This window comes from Argiope bruennichi, chromosome 5, assembly GCF_947563725.1.
Source record: "Argiope bruennichi chromosome 5, qqArgBrue1.1, whole genome shotgun sequence".
Lineage (NCBI taxonomy): Eukaryota > Metazoa > Arthropoda > Arachnida > Araneae > Araneidae > Argiope > Argiope bruennichi.
Genome location: NC_079155.1, coordinates 113990 through 131286, shown reverse-complemented (window position 1 = coordinate 131286; position 17297 = coordinate 113990). Strand labels below are relative to the sequence as shown.

Genomic DNA, 17297 nt, shown 5'->3' with positions numbered 1-17297 from the left:
CGTTATAAAAGAGTTATAAAAGGGGAGAATAATGTTATAAAATTCAATAGTCCTACTCAAAATGCGTTTAACTATAGTCTCCTTAATCTCCATCGCTCAAAGGCAGCTTTCATTGTTCTTCACTGAGATCGTATCAGCAAGGATGTTGATATTTTTACAGCTTCGGGGCCGTATGCTGTTAAAGGTCATGTGCCAAACATTTATGAAGAATTTAGAGGAACTTACTGCTTTTGGAATTTGAGAGAAGATATTCTTTTTAAAAGGAAAATAAAATATGTGATTGTCAAAATAGATAAGAACGTTCTTGCAATACCGTCTATTTTGGCTCCGGTAAAGAATTAGGACTCAAATTATAAGAAACAAAAAATTTTATTCAAAAAAAGGCATTTCAAGATTTTAGTTAATGGATGACGGCGTCCTGACATAGGGGCAGCGCGTCTTTCCGTGACTGGGCGTCTTGGGTTCTAGTCCCGGTTCGGGCGTGATTGTTCTTCATCTGTTCTATCTGTGAGATGTGTGAATGTGCTCCCCGTAAAAAGGGGTTGTGCAAGCGAATGTGATGCGTGAGTAGCTAAGACGCACTCTTGGTCCTAGTTGGCACTACTGAAACAAGAGACGCTCCCTTGGCTTAAAATCGCTGACTTCGTCAGCGAGCTTGTCCATGGCAAGTGCCATTATAAACAACAACAACAATTAATGGATATTTCAATATGAAGAATGTAGCATGGATACGAAGTGATATGAACAATAGAGGTACAGGATCGTCCTAATAATTTGGCAATAATTTGAATCTAACTGGTAGAAACAGCCTTAAAAGTCGATAATACTGTAGGTTCTTCCCCAACATATGATTGTATGAAAGGTTGTAGCTAGATCAACGTCACATTTTCGAAAAACCTTTATAAACGAAAACATCTACAACTGAAAGTAAATACAGAGAAAATACAAACCGATCACAAATTTAATAAAATCTATACTAGATCCAAAGGAAGAGTAAAAACATTCAATTGTGAGAAACGAAGATTTGATTAAATTTAGATTTTAGAAAATATTCAATCAAGCTAATCTAAAAATTTCATGACTTTCGTATTAAAAGTATTATTTTGAGTAAATCAATAAAGACTTTTAATAAGTTGTTCACAATGATTCGCAAACCTAACCAGAAGAATCTACTTAGTACAAATAAAATAAAAGCATAACTTGATAGAATTCCAGCCTTGAAGTGGTAAGAAGTGCAAGCCTTTAGAAGATGTTTCCAATATACTAGAGAAGAGAGTGAATGAAAAGGAAGAAAATTCATGGCAGAGGAAGAGCAAGTTAAGTTTAAAATATGATTTCCCAAACGACAGGCTATTGTTTTCGTTTTCTTCTTGAACAGAAAGAGAATCAATTTTGGGATGATGAAATCGTTATTAAAGATATAAATGTGGAAATTAGAATCAACAAAATTATCATAGGCAATGATGAGTTTACAGGAGTTTGAAGAAAATAAAAGCTACAATTTTAGGACTAATTTCTTTGGATTTTAGATGATTTTGAAATAAATGTAAAAGAACGGTAGGATGTAAAAGTTTATAAATTCACAAGTAAAGGAATTGAGAAATGTATCAAGATATAAAAAAAGATGGAGCGCCTGGTAGGATGGGCAGTTCGTACAAAGAAATATTCTTTGCAGACGATGGTTGGTTTGATTTTATTATGAACTGATATTTAGAATAGGAATATTTTCAAAAGTAATATTAATTTCAAAGGCCGAAATTTCAGCCAAATCGGCCAATATGTTTATTATCATTTTGATATTAAATACATTGGCCAAAAAACGTTGATATTTTCATTTGAAAGAAGTTAGCAGCCTCCTTGTTATTTCGTTAAGGAAAGCCAATAAACAATAAAGAAATTAGAAAGTAGGGTGTGTATTTTTAACCTTAAATTCAGCAGCGCAAAATCCCACTGCATAATTTTTAAGAAATGAAAAGATATCACTCATTTTTCGGGTAGTACATTTGTGTAGCATCAGAATTAGTTATTCAAAGAATTCAAAGCTTAGGTATCTTAAAATAGGTTTTCATCCTAATTTATTTTTTATTCCCCATTTTCATAATATTCGAGAAAGAATTGGTAAAATCAATGGAAAATTAAAATGGATTACTAGAGCCATTTAGGCGCTCAATCTGATTGCTTTAAAATAAATTTGCAAGTCTCTTTAGGATAAATGGGACTTAGAAATATAGTATAACGGTCTAATGAAACAAAGAAGCAAAATATCAATTGCACGTTTGCTATTACATGCCAGTACAGAAGCATTTTGAGCAGTTTACGAAGAAGCACACCATATTCTCTGAGGTTTCTCATCAAATGATACTTAAATGTATCAGTCGGAAATAGAGTGACAAAGTACGTTAAACAAGTAGACAGGAATGAATTCACAAGTGGAATTACGCACTTGTACTATGAAGCATAATATTTAATATTGAAACAAAAAAGCATTGTTGCAATTGTACTTGGTTTGTAGTGGAATATCAGAGAAGAGTATTTAGCATGGCTGAAGAAAAGAATTAAATCAGTGGAAGTGGTTTCTTCGTAGCTCTCTCATATACTCTCTGTTAGCCAATGACACACCACGGGTATTATTAACCCTTAACCGTTTGCGAACAATACTTACGAAAAAACCTATTAGCGTGCGATCCTTAGCAATTGTTTGAAGCTTAATCACTGGAATACTTTAATAGAAAAGTACTAATAATACCGAATGTACATTTTGGAATATTTTTTTCCAGCCGATCAAAACCAAAATTTGACATATAACTGCAATTGTAGTCACAAAAACACTTACCAAATTTCACATATTTAATTCACTCCGTTTTTCAGTTACCTTGTTTGCATGTTTGTGAAAGTATAAGTCATCATACAGTCAGCATTTTATAGCGAATTTGAGTTTAAATTTCATACATACCTATAATTTAAATTTTAAATTTGTGAACTAATTTTATTCCTCTAGCTCTCTTGAGCTAGATGGATAAAAAAAAATCACGACACTCAAACTTCGACTGTGTTCAAGCAAGAGTGATAAGCGCATCTCAAAATGATTGCCAATATGAAGTTCCGCAAAGTATCTCCGAACAAACATCGTATTTCCAATTCTCCCCACATTTTCTGGTGCGTGTGACGAACGTTAGCTAACAAATGTTTTGCTTTCATTAATGAATCTATTGATTAGAGATTTTGAACCTCTGTTAAGATAGTATTAACGAAGGGAATAGAGGCATTTTCGTAGATTTTAAATTTGCGATGGCAGTCATTCTGGACCGCAGTAACTTTACAGAACAGTCGCATGCAAAAATGCATCGTTCTGAAAGCAGTGTCTCTGGCTGAAATGCTATTGCTAGGGGACACAGCTCGTCTCTAGAGCTGCCTGTTCCTCTTACTCGTCCTGTATGACAAATATAATTTTCTATTTCTACGACTGTTTTTAATTTCCATCCGTTAACTTAAGCTCATCTAATTAAAAATTTAATATAATGTAACTTGTTTTTACATTTTTTAGGTTTAAAATACAACAGATACCGCTTTTATTCAGAAAATCACAAATGAAAAGTAAGAGCCATTATATGCATTCAATAAGGAATATTTTTCTTCCGCTTAAGAACTATTTATAAGTGACGGAAGTTCAGTATCAAAGTGATTAATAGTTCCGCGGAATCTCTAATAATAACATGTCATCAATAATCAAAAAATTAGCAACATTTAAATCTGTTGCTAATTTCTTGAAACCGAAACTATCTTGCACTATTTTTTTAACAAAACTTATTTTAATCCAGTAGTCTGGTTGCTCCTTGCTTAATTATTGGAAGCGGCATCTAACACTGGTCACTGATTTTAACCCTCTAAGGGTTCCACACGTATTTTGACGTAGCCCTATAGATGTCTTTAAAGTGCACTGCACGCATTTTAACGTAGGGTAACGAACGATGCAAATTGGTTCTGCACGGAAAATCACGTAGGGGTCATACTGAACCGAAAATGGTGTCGACGTATTTTAACGTATTTCTTTCCCCCTACAAGTTTCGACATCTTAATGAATTGGAGGGGAGACAACACAATGAAGTTTTACGGCCATTTATGGATGTCGCTGGATCTGAGGGCCCGAAGATTGCTTTAGGCATAGGGCATTGTCATGGTGTCGGCGTTAGGGAGGAACGAAAGCTCGTTCAAGAAAAGAGGAACATGATTTTTTCCCCAAATGTGTGTCCCTTAATGCTCTATGTGGACTTGGATTTAAATTGCATTTGGCTTCAATAGTATTTCTTTGATATAGCTTATTTGATCGAAATGTTGTTTTAAAGTTCCATTAAAGTATTTTTCAGAATGCAGTTTTAAAATCACTTATGATTAAACATCGCATTTAATTATTAGGAACTCGGAGGGATATATTTGAAAAATCGCCTTATATATATAGTTAATACATTAAATATATTTCTCATTCTTAGTTCAAGTATTTTTATAATGCAAATTTATATTTTTTACATTAATCTCTACCTCCAATTATTTTTCTTCGTTCAAAGTAAACAGATAAACTGAATTTTGTGTTTTAAAACAGTCGTAAATTTCAAAAATATAATAAAGGATATTATTATATTGTTTCTCTTTTCAGATTTACATCGTATAAAAATATCGAATTGTGTGTCCGAATTTTTATAATGCAACTCCTTTTTAAAGTTCCTTAACGAACTGAATAAAATAATTTCTTTCAAAGTCGTAAAAGAAACAACAAAAAGATCTTTTAAAAAATTATTTCTATTCTGAAAAATATTAATATTAGTTTAGTTTTTAATATTTAGTTAGTTATTAATATTAGTTTAGTTGTTAATGATTAGTTACTAGTATTTTTACCTTGATGTAGATGAAAACAAATAGCAAAATAAATTGAATCAAATGTTTGAATAATTTTGTTAGGAACATTAAGAGACTAAAAACATCGTAAAAATCTTTAATACAGCAAATTATCTTAAGATTTTTTTTTCAATAATTTATCAAAGAAGATATATTTCTTAGATAAAGTAATAGATTTATAAAATCTAAAAAAATAGGAATTTCAAAAATTCTATATTTATTTTACAGTACTTTGAAGCATTTATTTTTTGTTAATATGCTAATGAAAATTCTTCATTAAAGCCTAAAATCTGAGTGGATAAATGAGATAGCTTTTGATGAATCGTGTGCAAAGTGCAGAAAGATTTTTAATTACATGTTTTTAAGGACGTTCTAATGCAAAATAATGCAGATAAATGCTTCAATGGTGCAAGGACAATAAATTATTTTTGAATATTTAAAAGTGTAACATTCATAGTTATGCCCTGAAATCACAACCTGTTATTTACTAGTGTAAAATAAAGGATTATACATTACTTCACTCAGATTTTGTTATGGGAGTGTTACTTATGGAACAAAATTTCATAAACTGCACACATTGGGGCAGATCAACCTTAAAAGTTGCGGGGTCCAAACTGGAAAACAAATTTTATCAATACTTTATTATTATTATTATTATTAAAAGCAATCTAAGGATTTGCAATCAAGGTAAAGATCAATGCTATTATTTACCTCTCTACTTTCTCCTATGCATATGCTTATGAGTGCAGCGGTATCCGCATTTCTTTAGAATAGAATCAAGTATAAATTAGGTACGTCTTCCTATCCTTTTAGATTGGAGCAAAAATTCGATACATATTTGTAATAATGATGTCAAAGCAAAGAACCAAATTTCATTTATCTATTTTTTGTAATTTTAAATGATTAATCAAACACTTACGAATAGACAGACTTATGGATAATTAATCCTTTTACAAATTATATTTAAAAAATTAATATAAATCTACATTTAGATAAAATTGCATGATACATTTAACTGATCTAGTCGCTTTTGTTTTGGGGTATCATGCTCACGCATTCACGGTCAGATAGATTTCCCATCAACCAGTTTCATCTAATATTTGAGATAATTGCAATTAATTTATGAAAATTGCAATACGTTGCCGTACGAAACAGAAAGAATTTAAAAGTTATCCCAAATGCTTTGCATGGAATGATTTCAAGGGTACATGCTCTGCCTTTTTAACCCTAGCTATTGAATTGAGAGGAGGTCAAAAAAGGTTAGTAAAGGGATTTAAATGGTTGAAAAAAGGGGATAAGCCATATCCAGTATGCTGTATTAATCTGAAATTTGAGAAACAATTGTTTGTTTTTTAAGTCAATTATATAAATAAATACTTGTTATGCAAATTTTCCAAACATTTTAACAAGTTTCTAAAAAAAGCTGAATTTTTTAATCTACGTTATTACGTTTAAATATTACACATTTTTAATTCTTAATCTGCTTTTTAATGTTTTTAAAAGTTGCATTTAGTTTCCATGCATGTTTCTTAATACATTTAAAATCCAGTGTTTATTGCTTTTAGAATCTCAAATGTCTTTAACTTTCAAATTCCCAGTCCACATTACAATATTTTCATAGTTCGGTGATAAAAGAATTTTTTTTAAATGTTCCTTTTGTATAAAATTCTATTTAATCTTATTTTTTTTCTGTGGTGAACATTTACTTTAAATAAATAAATATATAAAAGTCTACTGACTATGTTACAAACCTTGGATACTTTCAAATCCGCTAATAACTAGATTTCCGAATGATTTCATAATTTCACCCACTTATATATATAATTCCAATCAGCGCCAACTTCAACCACAAGACCAATTTCATTAATCTTTGCTTTATATGAGAGCTTATAAGCATAGATACATCATAAAAGATCGCATGTCCCTCATCACCTTCCTTCAAGAAAAATATTATATATATATATATATTATTATCTTCGCTATATATTCACTAGATTCGTCACATGGCGGCAATTTAAAATTATTTCCAAAACCTTTCGGTGCTTAAGCTGCTCCAACCGATTCTGCCAATTTTTATTTCATATTAAAACTTTTGCCCATTAGATATGTCATCGATGATCGCTAGCTCTCTATGATTTCCCAATTTCAAAATAATAATAATAATAATAATAAACATCTGTGGATGATATTGTGGGTGGATACTATTTGTTTTCTTTCAGCATTTCTTTATAATTCCGTTTCTCTGAGTGCTGAAAAATTTATGAATATAGAATTTCTGAAACTTGCGAATAAATTTTTTACATCAAATTTTGGTGATAAATTTGCAAAAACCAGGTGTGTGATACGTGCAATTTTTAAATATCGTACAGTAGGAGATATCTTGAATTAATAAGTTTAAAACTGCTTGAATGAAAAGTATCAAACTAGTTTTTCAGATTAGACGAAAATTAGAAAAAAACATTTATGTATATTGTATTTTTTAAAGAAAATTTTAAGCGTTATAAACATATTGAAATTTATGAGTAATAATATACTCCTGCATAATATCTTAAAAGAATTGTTTGTTTTAGCTGCCTTTGAATGTTTTTGAATTATTTTGAATTTTGACAATTTCATTGAATGTGAACACAAAATGATGGAAATAGATGAGGGAAAAAATAGAAATAAATGTTGATTGTTTTAAATTTCACTAACTCTTTAAAATCACTAGAACAGTATACAACTTCAAAAATAAATTCTAAATAAAAACATTTGATGTGCATTTACACTGGCACAATTTATAAGGTTTTAAATTGTATATTTCATTATTTTGAATAATTTAAAAACGAAGATGTCATTATTTTTCAATAAAAAATAATGATTATAAACAATATTGAATTCTGATAAAACTGCTACGAGATGTTTCAGGGCCTGGATAACTAATACCTAGGTAGTCAATTATGTGGCTCTAAAATAATATATTTTTTCAGCTGTCCAACCAATTTGCTGATTTGCATTCAAAAATTGTATGTTTTATTATAATAGAAGATGATGCCATTTCTTCTAAAATATAATACATCAGCTCTTTATTGTTATTTATGCATTTCAGATTAACAGAGCTATTTATGATTAGTTCTAATTTTAGACATATGCTACCGCGTTGCAAATGTTATTGCTTGATACAAAAATATTACAATGATTTATTTAAAAGAATAATAAGGAAATATGAAGAAAATTTTATCCTACATTGACTGCTCTCTCTTATATATATATATATATATATATATATATATATATATATATATATATATATATATATATATATATATATATATATATATATATATATATATATATATATATATATATAATGAAATGAGATCGAATATATAATGAAATTTTTGTTCAACGATTCTGCTGTGCAACGATTCGCAAAGTGTTATTTCAGCGATCGGGGTTAAAAAGAAACAGAAGTTTTCCCATTCACTATTCTTAGAAACCCTCTGATTTTTGTAGCCGTACAAAATAAAGGAAAGCAATAAAATTTGACTTGAATGAGCGGTAACTTGTTCCTACCCTTAGGGACTCTTGACCCCACATGACGTTTGGGGGAAAGCAAAAATTCGGCTAACGCTTTCAGTGCATCTCGTTTGGAAAACCGATGCGCTTTTACGATACATCACTAGTCTGGTGTCTCTCGATTTTAAGAAGTTTCACACGTAAAATGAAACCACCCAGAGGGTTAATTCTGTTTTACAGAGTAAACGTGGAACTCTGAATAAGAGTTATGGCATGAAGAGGTGTCTACTATGAAAAGTATTTCAAAGTAACAGTTGACAGTGCGCAAACATGAATTTGAAGCAAACTCTCAATAGTAAAATGAAATCATAGCTACTATTTATCTAGACAAGAACCACTGATTTTGTGTACATTTAGCTAAGACGACCTGTACGTTTTACTTAATTTGTTGTTGTTGTTGTTTATAATGGCACTTGCCATGAACTGATCAAAATTTCAAAAAGAAGTTCCGAGGTGCACATTCCCACTCTGTGTATGTGCCAGATTTGGTAATTGAAGATCGAATGGTCTGGTTTGCAGAGTGCCAACAAGCGCACATTCATTCTTTTTATAAATTAAGATATTCAAATTCCTGTTGATTAAGTCTACGGCATAAAAACGTATCGAAGTATGAAAAATTAAATCAAATTCATTCTCAAAACTGCTACAATTAGGTTCCACATGAAAGTTTCTCTTTATATTTGCATACTTTAGGAAAGCGCATTTTGAAAATGTCCACAAATATTTCATTTATATACTATTTGTCTTTATGTTGTAATAAAAATAAATATGTGCATGGGTGTGTTTTTGTGTGTGTGTGTTGGCGGGCTAAACCGATTTATTTAGAGTTATCAAACCTTGTAAATGCATGCATATTTTGAGGCTGGGAATGTAAATGTTGAATGTTTCCTTTTTTTTTTTTTTTTTTTTTGAAATTTTGAATAGAATCTGAATCAAAAATTAAAAAAAAGTTAGGTGTTTCTCCGCGATAATAGTCCAAAATATTACAGCATGAAAATGATTTTGACTTCATTTCAAAATTCAAAGCGTTATTTTTAAATGATATCAAATTTTTCGCCATATAATTTGTCTTAATTTTTTAAATATTTTAAGAGTATTTTACATCAAGATATTTCTTTGTTAAATTTGAACTCAAACTATTCGCCCTGTTATTGATAATATTTCATCTTGCTCCCTGTCGCCCCCTCCCTTTTTTTCTTCTTCTTCTTCTTCTTATGCAATAGTGGAAAAAAATTTAAAGTGCTTCCAATTCAAAATATTACTACTTTTTCCTGTGATATAATTGGATATATAAAGATGCAGACTGAAGATTAGGAAAATGCAAAACACAATGAACAGAACAGTGTAAGGCTTTTTTAATAATGTAAGTTGCATGTCTATCAAAATTTGAACTTTAAAAATATTTTGTTGAGAAAGAAATTGGAAATGCTCCTAAACCATTATTCCCGACAATCCAACTTGTCCCCAAAGGCGGCTAGTATATAATATGTATTTTCTGCAGTTACATCTTTCACGAATGTATCGTTCATGAAAGTTTCTCCAGATATTGCCGGCATTCATATCGATCAATAATTCGGTGAAGGTCTTCCACTCCGCTCATCATTATGAAAATGAGCTTTCTCCGGGAAGATTTACAGGAGGAAAAGAAGCAACTTTGCCTCTTCGGATGAGGTTTTCTTCCATATAGGTAACAGCATATTGCTTAGGCATGCTAAATAACACCTAAAAGTAGTTGGAAGGTAAAATTGATATTAACGTCCGGGGACTGCATGATATGCTGCAGCTTCGTGATATCTTAAGATGCCACAATGCTTAAGTAAGGAAGAAAGGAGCCTCGGTAAATTTCGCAAAATACAATATTCCAATAGAAAGGAGATTATCTGGGCCATACTGTGGCACATCAATGGGAAAAATGGATTTCTGAAAGGTATACTAATCCTTCCTTTAATTTCGACCTCTCTACCGCAAGATCCCAGATTAAAAACTGAAAACTGCTGTTCTAATATGGGTGTTTGGAGAGCAGAACTTCGGTTTTTGCATATACTATTCATTATATAAGAGTTCAAAATTGAGAGGCCTCTGTTAGTGGTAATTTCAAAACGCTATATAATTCTCATTTAATACTTCCTTTCAAATAGTTTGGAAGATCATATATATATATATATAGTAATAAAAACCAAGTTAATTGGAAAAAAGTAACAAAATTAAACCAAATAAAATAAGAATAAGAAGGATTCTTAATTTATTTGGTTTAATTTTGTTACTTTTTTCCTATTAACTTGGTTTTTATTACTATTGTCTTGATTTATCTGTGTTTTAGTAGTAGCTACATTTGCACTCGCTAAGTACAATGGTGTTTTTTCAGTTCTTTTTTTAGTTTTTAGTTTGAATCCGAAATAATTTTTTAGTTGCGATTCCGAAATAATTTAGTTTCGTTTCCAAAATATTTTTATTTTTAGATTGTTTTAAATATAGGTTTTAATTACCTAATGTTAATATTTTTTGGTTACTTGTTCTTGCATTTGGCTGGAATTAAGCATCATTTGAGCTTTTCCACTAACTTCAAATTTTAAAAAATAATTTTGTAACAGTTTTTTTTTCAAAAGGTTTTTTAAGAAATTCTAAAAAAAAATTTTTAATTTAAAAATATTTGGGATTATTCTTCTGGATTTACTTTTTTGAGAATTCCATGTTTTTTGGCGTTAGGGAGTTATATCTTCAATATAATAAATAAATAAAATTATGCAAGAAGCTTGTAAGAAATTTCTCATAGTTCATGGCCCGTCGTGTGCTGAATCAAGGGGCACTGTGGATAGCTTTGCATCAGGAGCATTCACGAATAAAAAATTACTGGTACAAATGTTATGTTATAAAAATAAAAATCTTAAATATATAAAAAAAAAAATATCAAATTTGTGGAAACGGGAAGTGTAAGACATGTCCATTAGCAGATAAAGAACAAATCAATAATGAAATTTCAAACTTACAAGTATTCTGTAAATACCAAAACCTGATTTATCTTTTAAATTGTTCAGAATGTAATTTAAAATATATTGAACAAACTGGCACCGAACTCAATTTAAGAATTAATAACCATAGATTTGATATTAAAAACTTTATAAAAAATAAGACCACTGACTTTGAAATAGAACACTTTCAAAACCATAACTTTAATAAAATAAATATCTACATTCTAGAAGATAATGTTAATGACTTAAACAAAGGACTAGAGCTAGAAAACATTTATATTTGTAACCTAAAAACTTTATTTCCTTATGGACTCAATAGTAAATTAAATGGGGAAGGTTAAGGAGCTTTAAACAATAACTGCGTTTATTACAAATTTAACATATTTAAAAAAAATTTTAAATAAAGATAACTAAACTAAAAGATTTAAAAGAGGTAAAGAAAAAGGTGGCAATTTTCAAATTATATTTCAGGAATTTCAAAATTACTGTAATCTGGAACACAATAGTGAAAACATTCATAAAATTAGGAAATACATTTATGGTCTTAGAAATAATAAAATGAAATGGTTATTAAATAATAAATTCGGGGATTTAGAGTTTAAACATTCGTACACTAAATGTATAATTCTTGATCTAATTAAATGTAAGCTTAATATTGGAAAAAACGATTTACTAAACGATTAAAAGAACGCGGGATTTATTTTAGCAAAACATTAAAAAAAGAAATAAAACATTTTAAAGAAAAATTTATTATTACAGTAATAGATAGATCAGCAAATAATTTCTGTTTAATTTGTAAATATTATCATAAAGAACTATTAATTAATGAATATAACTCTAACGCAACTTATATTTTAAAGAACACCGGGAAAAGGGAACTAGATAAAAGAATGCTAGCTTTCGCAAAAAAAAAAAAAAAAAAAAACCAAAATTAAGACTTGTTCTCTAAACTATCCTTATTTATTCCCAACTGTTAAATTTCATAAAAATCCAACAAAATTCAAATTCGTGACTTGTAGCACTGGCAGTTATAGTTACTATACGGGGGAACGTTTATTTAAATACTTAAAAATTTTCCTGAACAAAATCAAAGATGAAGATAACTTTAATAACATTAATAAACTTAATACTTTTGATTTCGAAAATTTATACACCAATCTACCTCATGAAAAATTAATAATCTGTACTTTTATATATAAAAAATATTTAAATGAAGATATTATTCCTAAAAATAACTGGCTTGAGTTATGTAATTTCAATATTACTGAAAATTACGTTTTTAATGGTATTAATTTTTATAAACAAGTAAAGGGCATTCCAATGGGAACAGCTTTCTCTAGTGCTGTAGCCGATATTTTCCTACATTACTATGAGAAAAAAAATAATTTAATATAATTTAATAAACGGGTGGAAGTAAATTGATGACTTACTTTTGATAAACTTAGATAATACCTACATTGTGGCTAATTGATTTAATTCTACTAACTCCAAAAAATTTAATTTAAACTGAGGCAAATAAAATTCAACTTGAGGCTACCTTTCCGGATTTAAAAATCGAAATAGCTAATGATAAAACAATAGTTGGTATCTACGATAAAAAAGATGAATTCAACTTTAAAATAACGAAATTTTGTAATTATCATTCTAATCTAAATTCTGAAATTTTCAAAAATCTAACTTTCTCACAATTTAACAGGATCAAAAGAGTTTGTAATAACAAGACTTCCTAAATTGAAGCAACAAATAATGTCATTAAAAATTTAACTAATAACGTATTTCCCAGAAACTACTGCAATATCAATTTTTGAATTAAAAAAGGGGTGATTTGGGATTAATCCTTTACCTAAAATAAAAATAGATCTTCCGTTGCATGTTAAATAACTCAATAGATGGCGCTGAGACCCTCCAATTATTTTTACCTTGAATGGCGTTAGCTAGGGTAGTTTAGGGCGTGGGAAGCACAACAGGAAAACTTATGTTTTTAAAAAAATTTGCCTGCTGCTGGTATGTGCTTTCCTTTTTGTTTTTCATAATTGGTTTGAGTGTTATTGTTTGGTATTTTATGTTATTTTATATTATTGTATTTTTGCTTATTAGTGGTAGTATTCTTCTAATTTATTATTATGTTTCCTTTTCTGTAAAAATGGTGTATCTCTTAGGCCTAATTTCAGGGGATTTTCGGGTCACGAGGAATCAATAGTTGGACTTTTTAGTGTGTTTTTCCTCAAAGAAAAAAATCCCTTTTTTTGAATCCCTGCCTGAGGGTGACCGCTGAGAAAGTCTTCAGGTCGGATTCTTATTTTATTTGGTTTAATTTTGTTCCTTTTTTCCCATTAACTTGGTTTTTATTACTATTGTCTTGATTCATCTGTATTAGTAGCTGCATTTGCGCTCTTTAAATACAATGGTGTTTTTTCAGTTCTTTTTTTAATTTTTAGTTTGAATCTAAAATAATTTTTTAGTTACGATTCTGAAATAATTTAGTTTCATTTCCAAAATATTTTTATTTTTAGAATGTTTTAATTATAGGTTTTAATAACCTAATGCTAATATTTTTGGTTATATATATATATATATATATATATATATATATATATATATATTTATAAGATATTATCATATAAAAACTGGTATGGTTAAATCTCTCGATGGAGCTCCACTACAAATCTGGAAACATCACGAGTGAAAAATATGCTTATTAGAATGAAATACTTTTTGGATTTAACTTAAACTAAAACTTCTGAGCTTGAGTAAAAAGTTGCTACATTATTTAAAATAGTAGGAAATTGATATGACGTTTCAAAATGTTTGAATTCTATAAATTCAAGTGGGGAAAATTGAAATAATTCTTCTTTTCTAGTGTGACTTAAATCCTTATAGCATGTCTTTTTTCTCATAGATGTGTAGAGAATTATGCAGATCGGAATTTTTCAAACAATGCATCGGCTGTGACATGGGTGTGACGATGCATTTCACAAAAGAATTTGTTTGCCACAAAAGTAAGTTCATGGGCAACCAACTATTTATTTTGGAATGTAAACAAGGAGTAAATGGGCTTCGAATGTCCCAGATTGATTATTGGATAATAAGAGAAAACTAAGTTTTCATTTGTTACAGAGATTCAAACTTTCCTTTCAAATGCTGATCACAAAAAATAATTATTTATTTTCGCCTGTGTTCTGGCAAACAAAGCTTTAAAAAAATTGGGAATTTCATAATCCGTTATTTCGTAACCCATATTTCAATGGAGGATTCTTGCAAGAGAATTATTGTTTAAATATTAAGAAAATCTATGCATAATCTGGAAAATGATAATAATAATTTTAAAAAATACTAAAAAAATTAATTCTTCAAATCGTAGAAAATCAGTGCAGAAATATTTTTAAGTATTATGAAATAAAATGACTTTATAGCACTGAAAACAAAAGTTTCATCTTTATTTATGGATACCTTAAGCTTCATTAAAATATTTTTGGCTCCAGAATCAATAAATTATGAAATTTTTTTTTTGTTTACTTCTAGTATTAATATTTGCTAGAAAAAAAATTTACCTTTAAAAGCAAACATTAGAATTTTGGTAATCGATGCCTAAGACAGACGAAAAAGATGATTCAAAGTTCATTTTGTACTACTCCATCGAAGAAAAGTTGTTTTATCCTTTTTATACTCAAAACATTTTTATTTTTACTTTGTTAGATTATTTCTTGGAAATAGATAATTTTGTTTTCCGTGTTTTCGCATGTATACAATTGCAATGCTTTCATTTGAGTGTTTTTAATTCATGCATTATTTTTAAATTACAGCCATTCCCTCCATTACCACAGAACTAAGCCGTATAAACAGGGGTTATTGTGACTGGCTGTTACGCTCATTTTTAATTCATGCTATTTGATAATTTAATTCTTATATCCAAATAGCTCTCTCATGAACTAACTTCAAGCAAAAGTTATATAATTTAGCATATTATTTCCTTTATACATGAGAACCTTTTTTTTTTTTTTTTTTTTTGAAAATTTTCTATATTTGTGTGTCATTTTGAGACGATTTTATTCATCCAATAATTTGTTTTCAATCAATTCTGTACTGCATTCATCGTCTGGTCTAGCTTGTAATAAAATACAACATAATTTTGGAATTGAAATTATAAAATTGCAAAGATATGATTGATCCTTAGCACGTTCACGGACTGGAAACATTTGTATGAGCCTAAAAAATGCGAAAATAATTTATTTTTACGTTGAATTGAATTGAAAGACTGAATGCTATAATGTCTACGCCATTTAATATCACAATGAAAATCAATGCTATATCTCCTCAAACGTGTTTTTCTTCACCTTCAATATTATATTTGACCATCAACTCAAGTACTTCAGCAATGTGTTTGGTCACTTTACCATTTTACGGCATCTTCATCGTATATAATTTCACGCTACAAATATTTTATTACATCAGTGGACAAATTAATTGAAACAGCTTCATTTTTCTTAACATTCTTTCTTTCACGGAGATTTCTGCCCCAGATTGTTTTCGACAGCATTTTGTAATGAAGGTGGAATGGATTTGATGTCTAAACAGAACACGTGATCATAGCACATAGGGCATTTTCCCTCTAGTGTGCATTTTAGATATTGTTAGAAGTGGTCAGTTGTATCTGGTTCTCAGGTGTATGAAAAACTCCCAGGGAAAGAAAAATAATTATTTTAAGTGAGTATACCTCTATAACTATGAATGATACCGTAGCTGTAATTTGAAAATCTAATGTTTTCAAAATTACAAATCTGCAAAATAAGTTTGAGACACTTTCACTATAATGGTAGAGTAAATGTGGACATAAGACAACAGCTCCGGGTAGTTCAATTTCATGTAAAAAATAGTAAAATGTATCTTTGCAAGATAAGCACAGGCCTTCAGAGAGAATTATTGGTTGCTGTATGAGCGCTCATTCATCAGCCAAACAATTGAGGGATATTGAAACAATGAGATGAGTAAGAATATCAATTCAAAAGCAGTTGGCGAGGAAACTTTGTGTTGGGCCGAGAAATATCGACCCTACATTATATAAGAAATGATTAAAGTTTTACTCAGAGACGAAACGTATATTTTTCTACAAGGGTTTTGATTAATATTAACCAAGAGAGCTTCTGGGGATTCTCTCTCGGAACAGCATTTTAATCAAATAATTAAATACTCTCAAAGTCAGGTGTTTGAGAATTATTTCACATTTCGCAGATCTAGCAGTTTAGTACCAGTTAAATTCCAAAGAATGCATTTCTATAGCAGAAACAAAATTGTGATCTCTATACAAATGCTCACTGTTGTTTTTGATGTTTTTCCACAAGATCTTGCTCCCTGCAATAATTCTAAGCTGGTATAAAAAAATTTCAAAACAAAACATTAACAGGTTTTGATAGGGCTAGTAATTCATCAGATGTAAATTCCATCGAAAATTTCTGTAGAATTATAAAGAGACATGCATAACATGGATTTTTCAATAAAGGGGAAAATTATTATGAATATCATAAAAGTTGAGTTTCATAATAACGACAACAAAAATGTATGCTCTCAATTTCTGGTACTCGTATCCAAACATATACAGAATCTCATTAAAGATAAATAAGAAAATGCTCTTTATTAAATTGTTATGCCATGTATGTGAATGATTTTATAATGATTAAACTACATATGAGAAAATTTTTGTGATTGCTCTTATTAATTTACGTAGTCTTGTAAACAAAATTCCTTCTTTATGAATAATTTTCATCTTATTTTAAGTCACTTTTACCGTAGTTTGATACTATTAATGTTTTGCGAATGCTAAATACAGAGATTTATCATTACTTTCGCTTGCCAATTTTCTTTTTCAATTTTTTCCTTAAGTTG

General features: G+C 29.3%; 1 protein-coding gene across 3 annotated transcripts in view; it reads left to right on the top strand.

The window, feature by feature from the left end:
• LOC129969382 (uncharacterized) overlaps positions 1–17297 on the top strand; it is an 89451-nt gene that overhangs the window by 26815 nt on the left and 45339 nt on the right. For all 3 annotated transcript variants that reach the window (XM_056083938.1, XM_056083940.1, XM_056083939.1), the window contains exon 8: positions 14317–14416. In XM_056083938.1, the coding sequence (XP_055939913.1) occupies positions 14317–14416 (100 nt within the window). The remainder of the gene's footprint in view (positions 1–14316; positions 14417–17297) is intronic.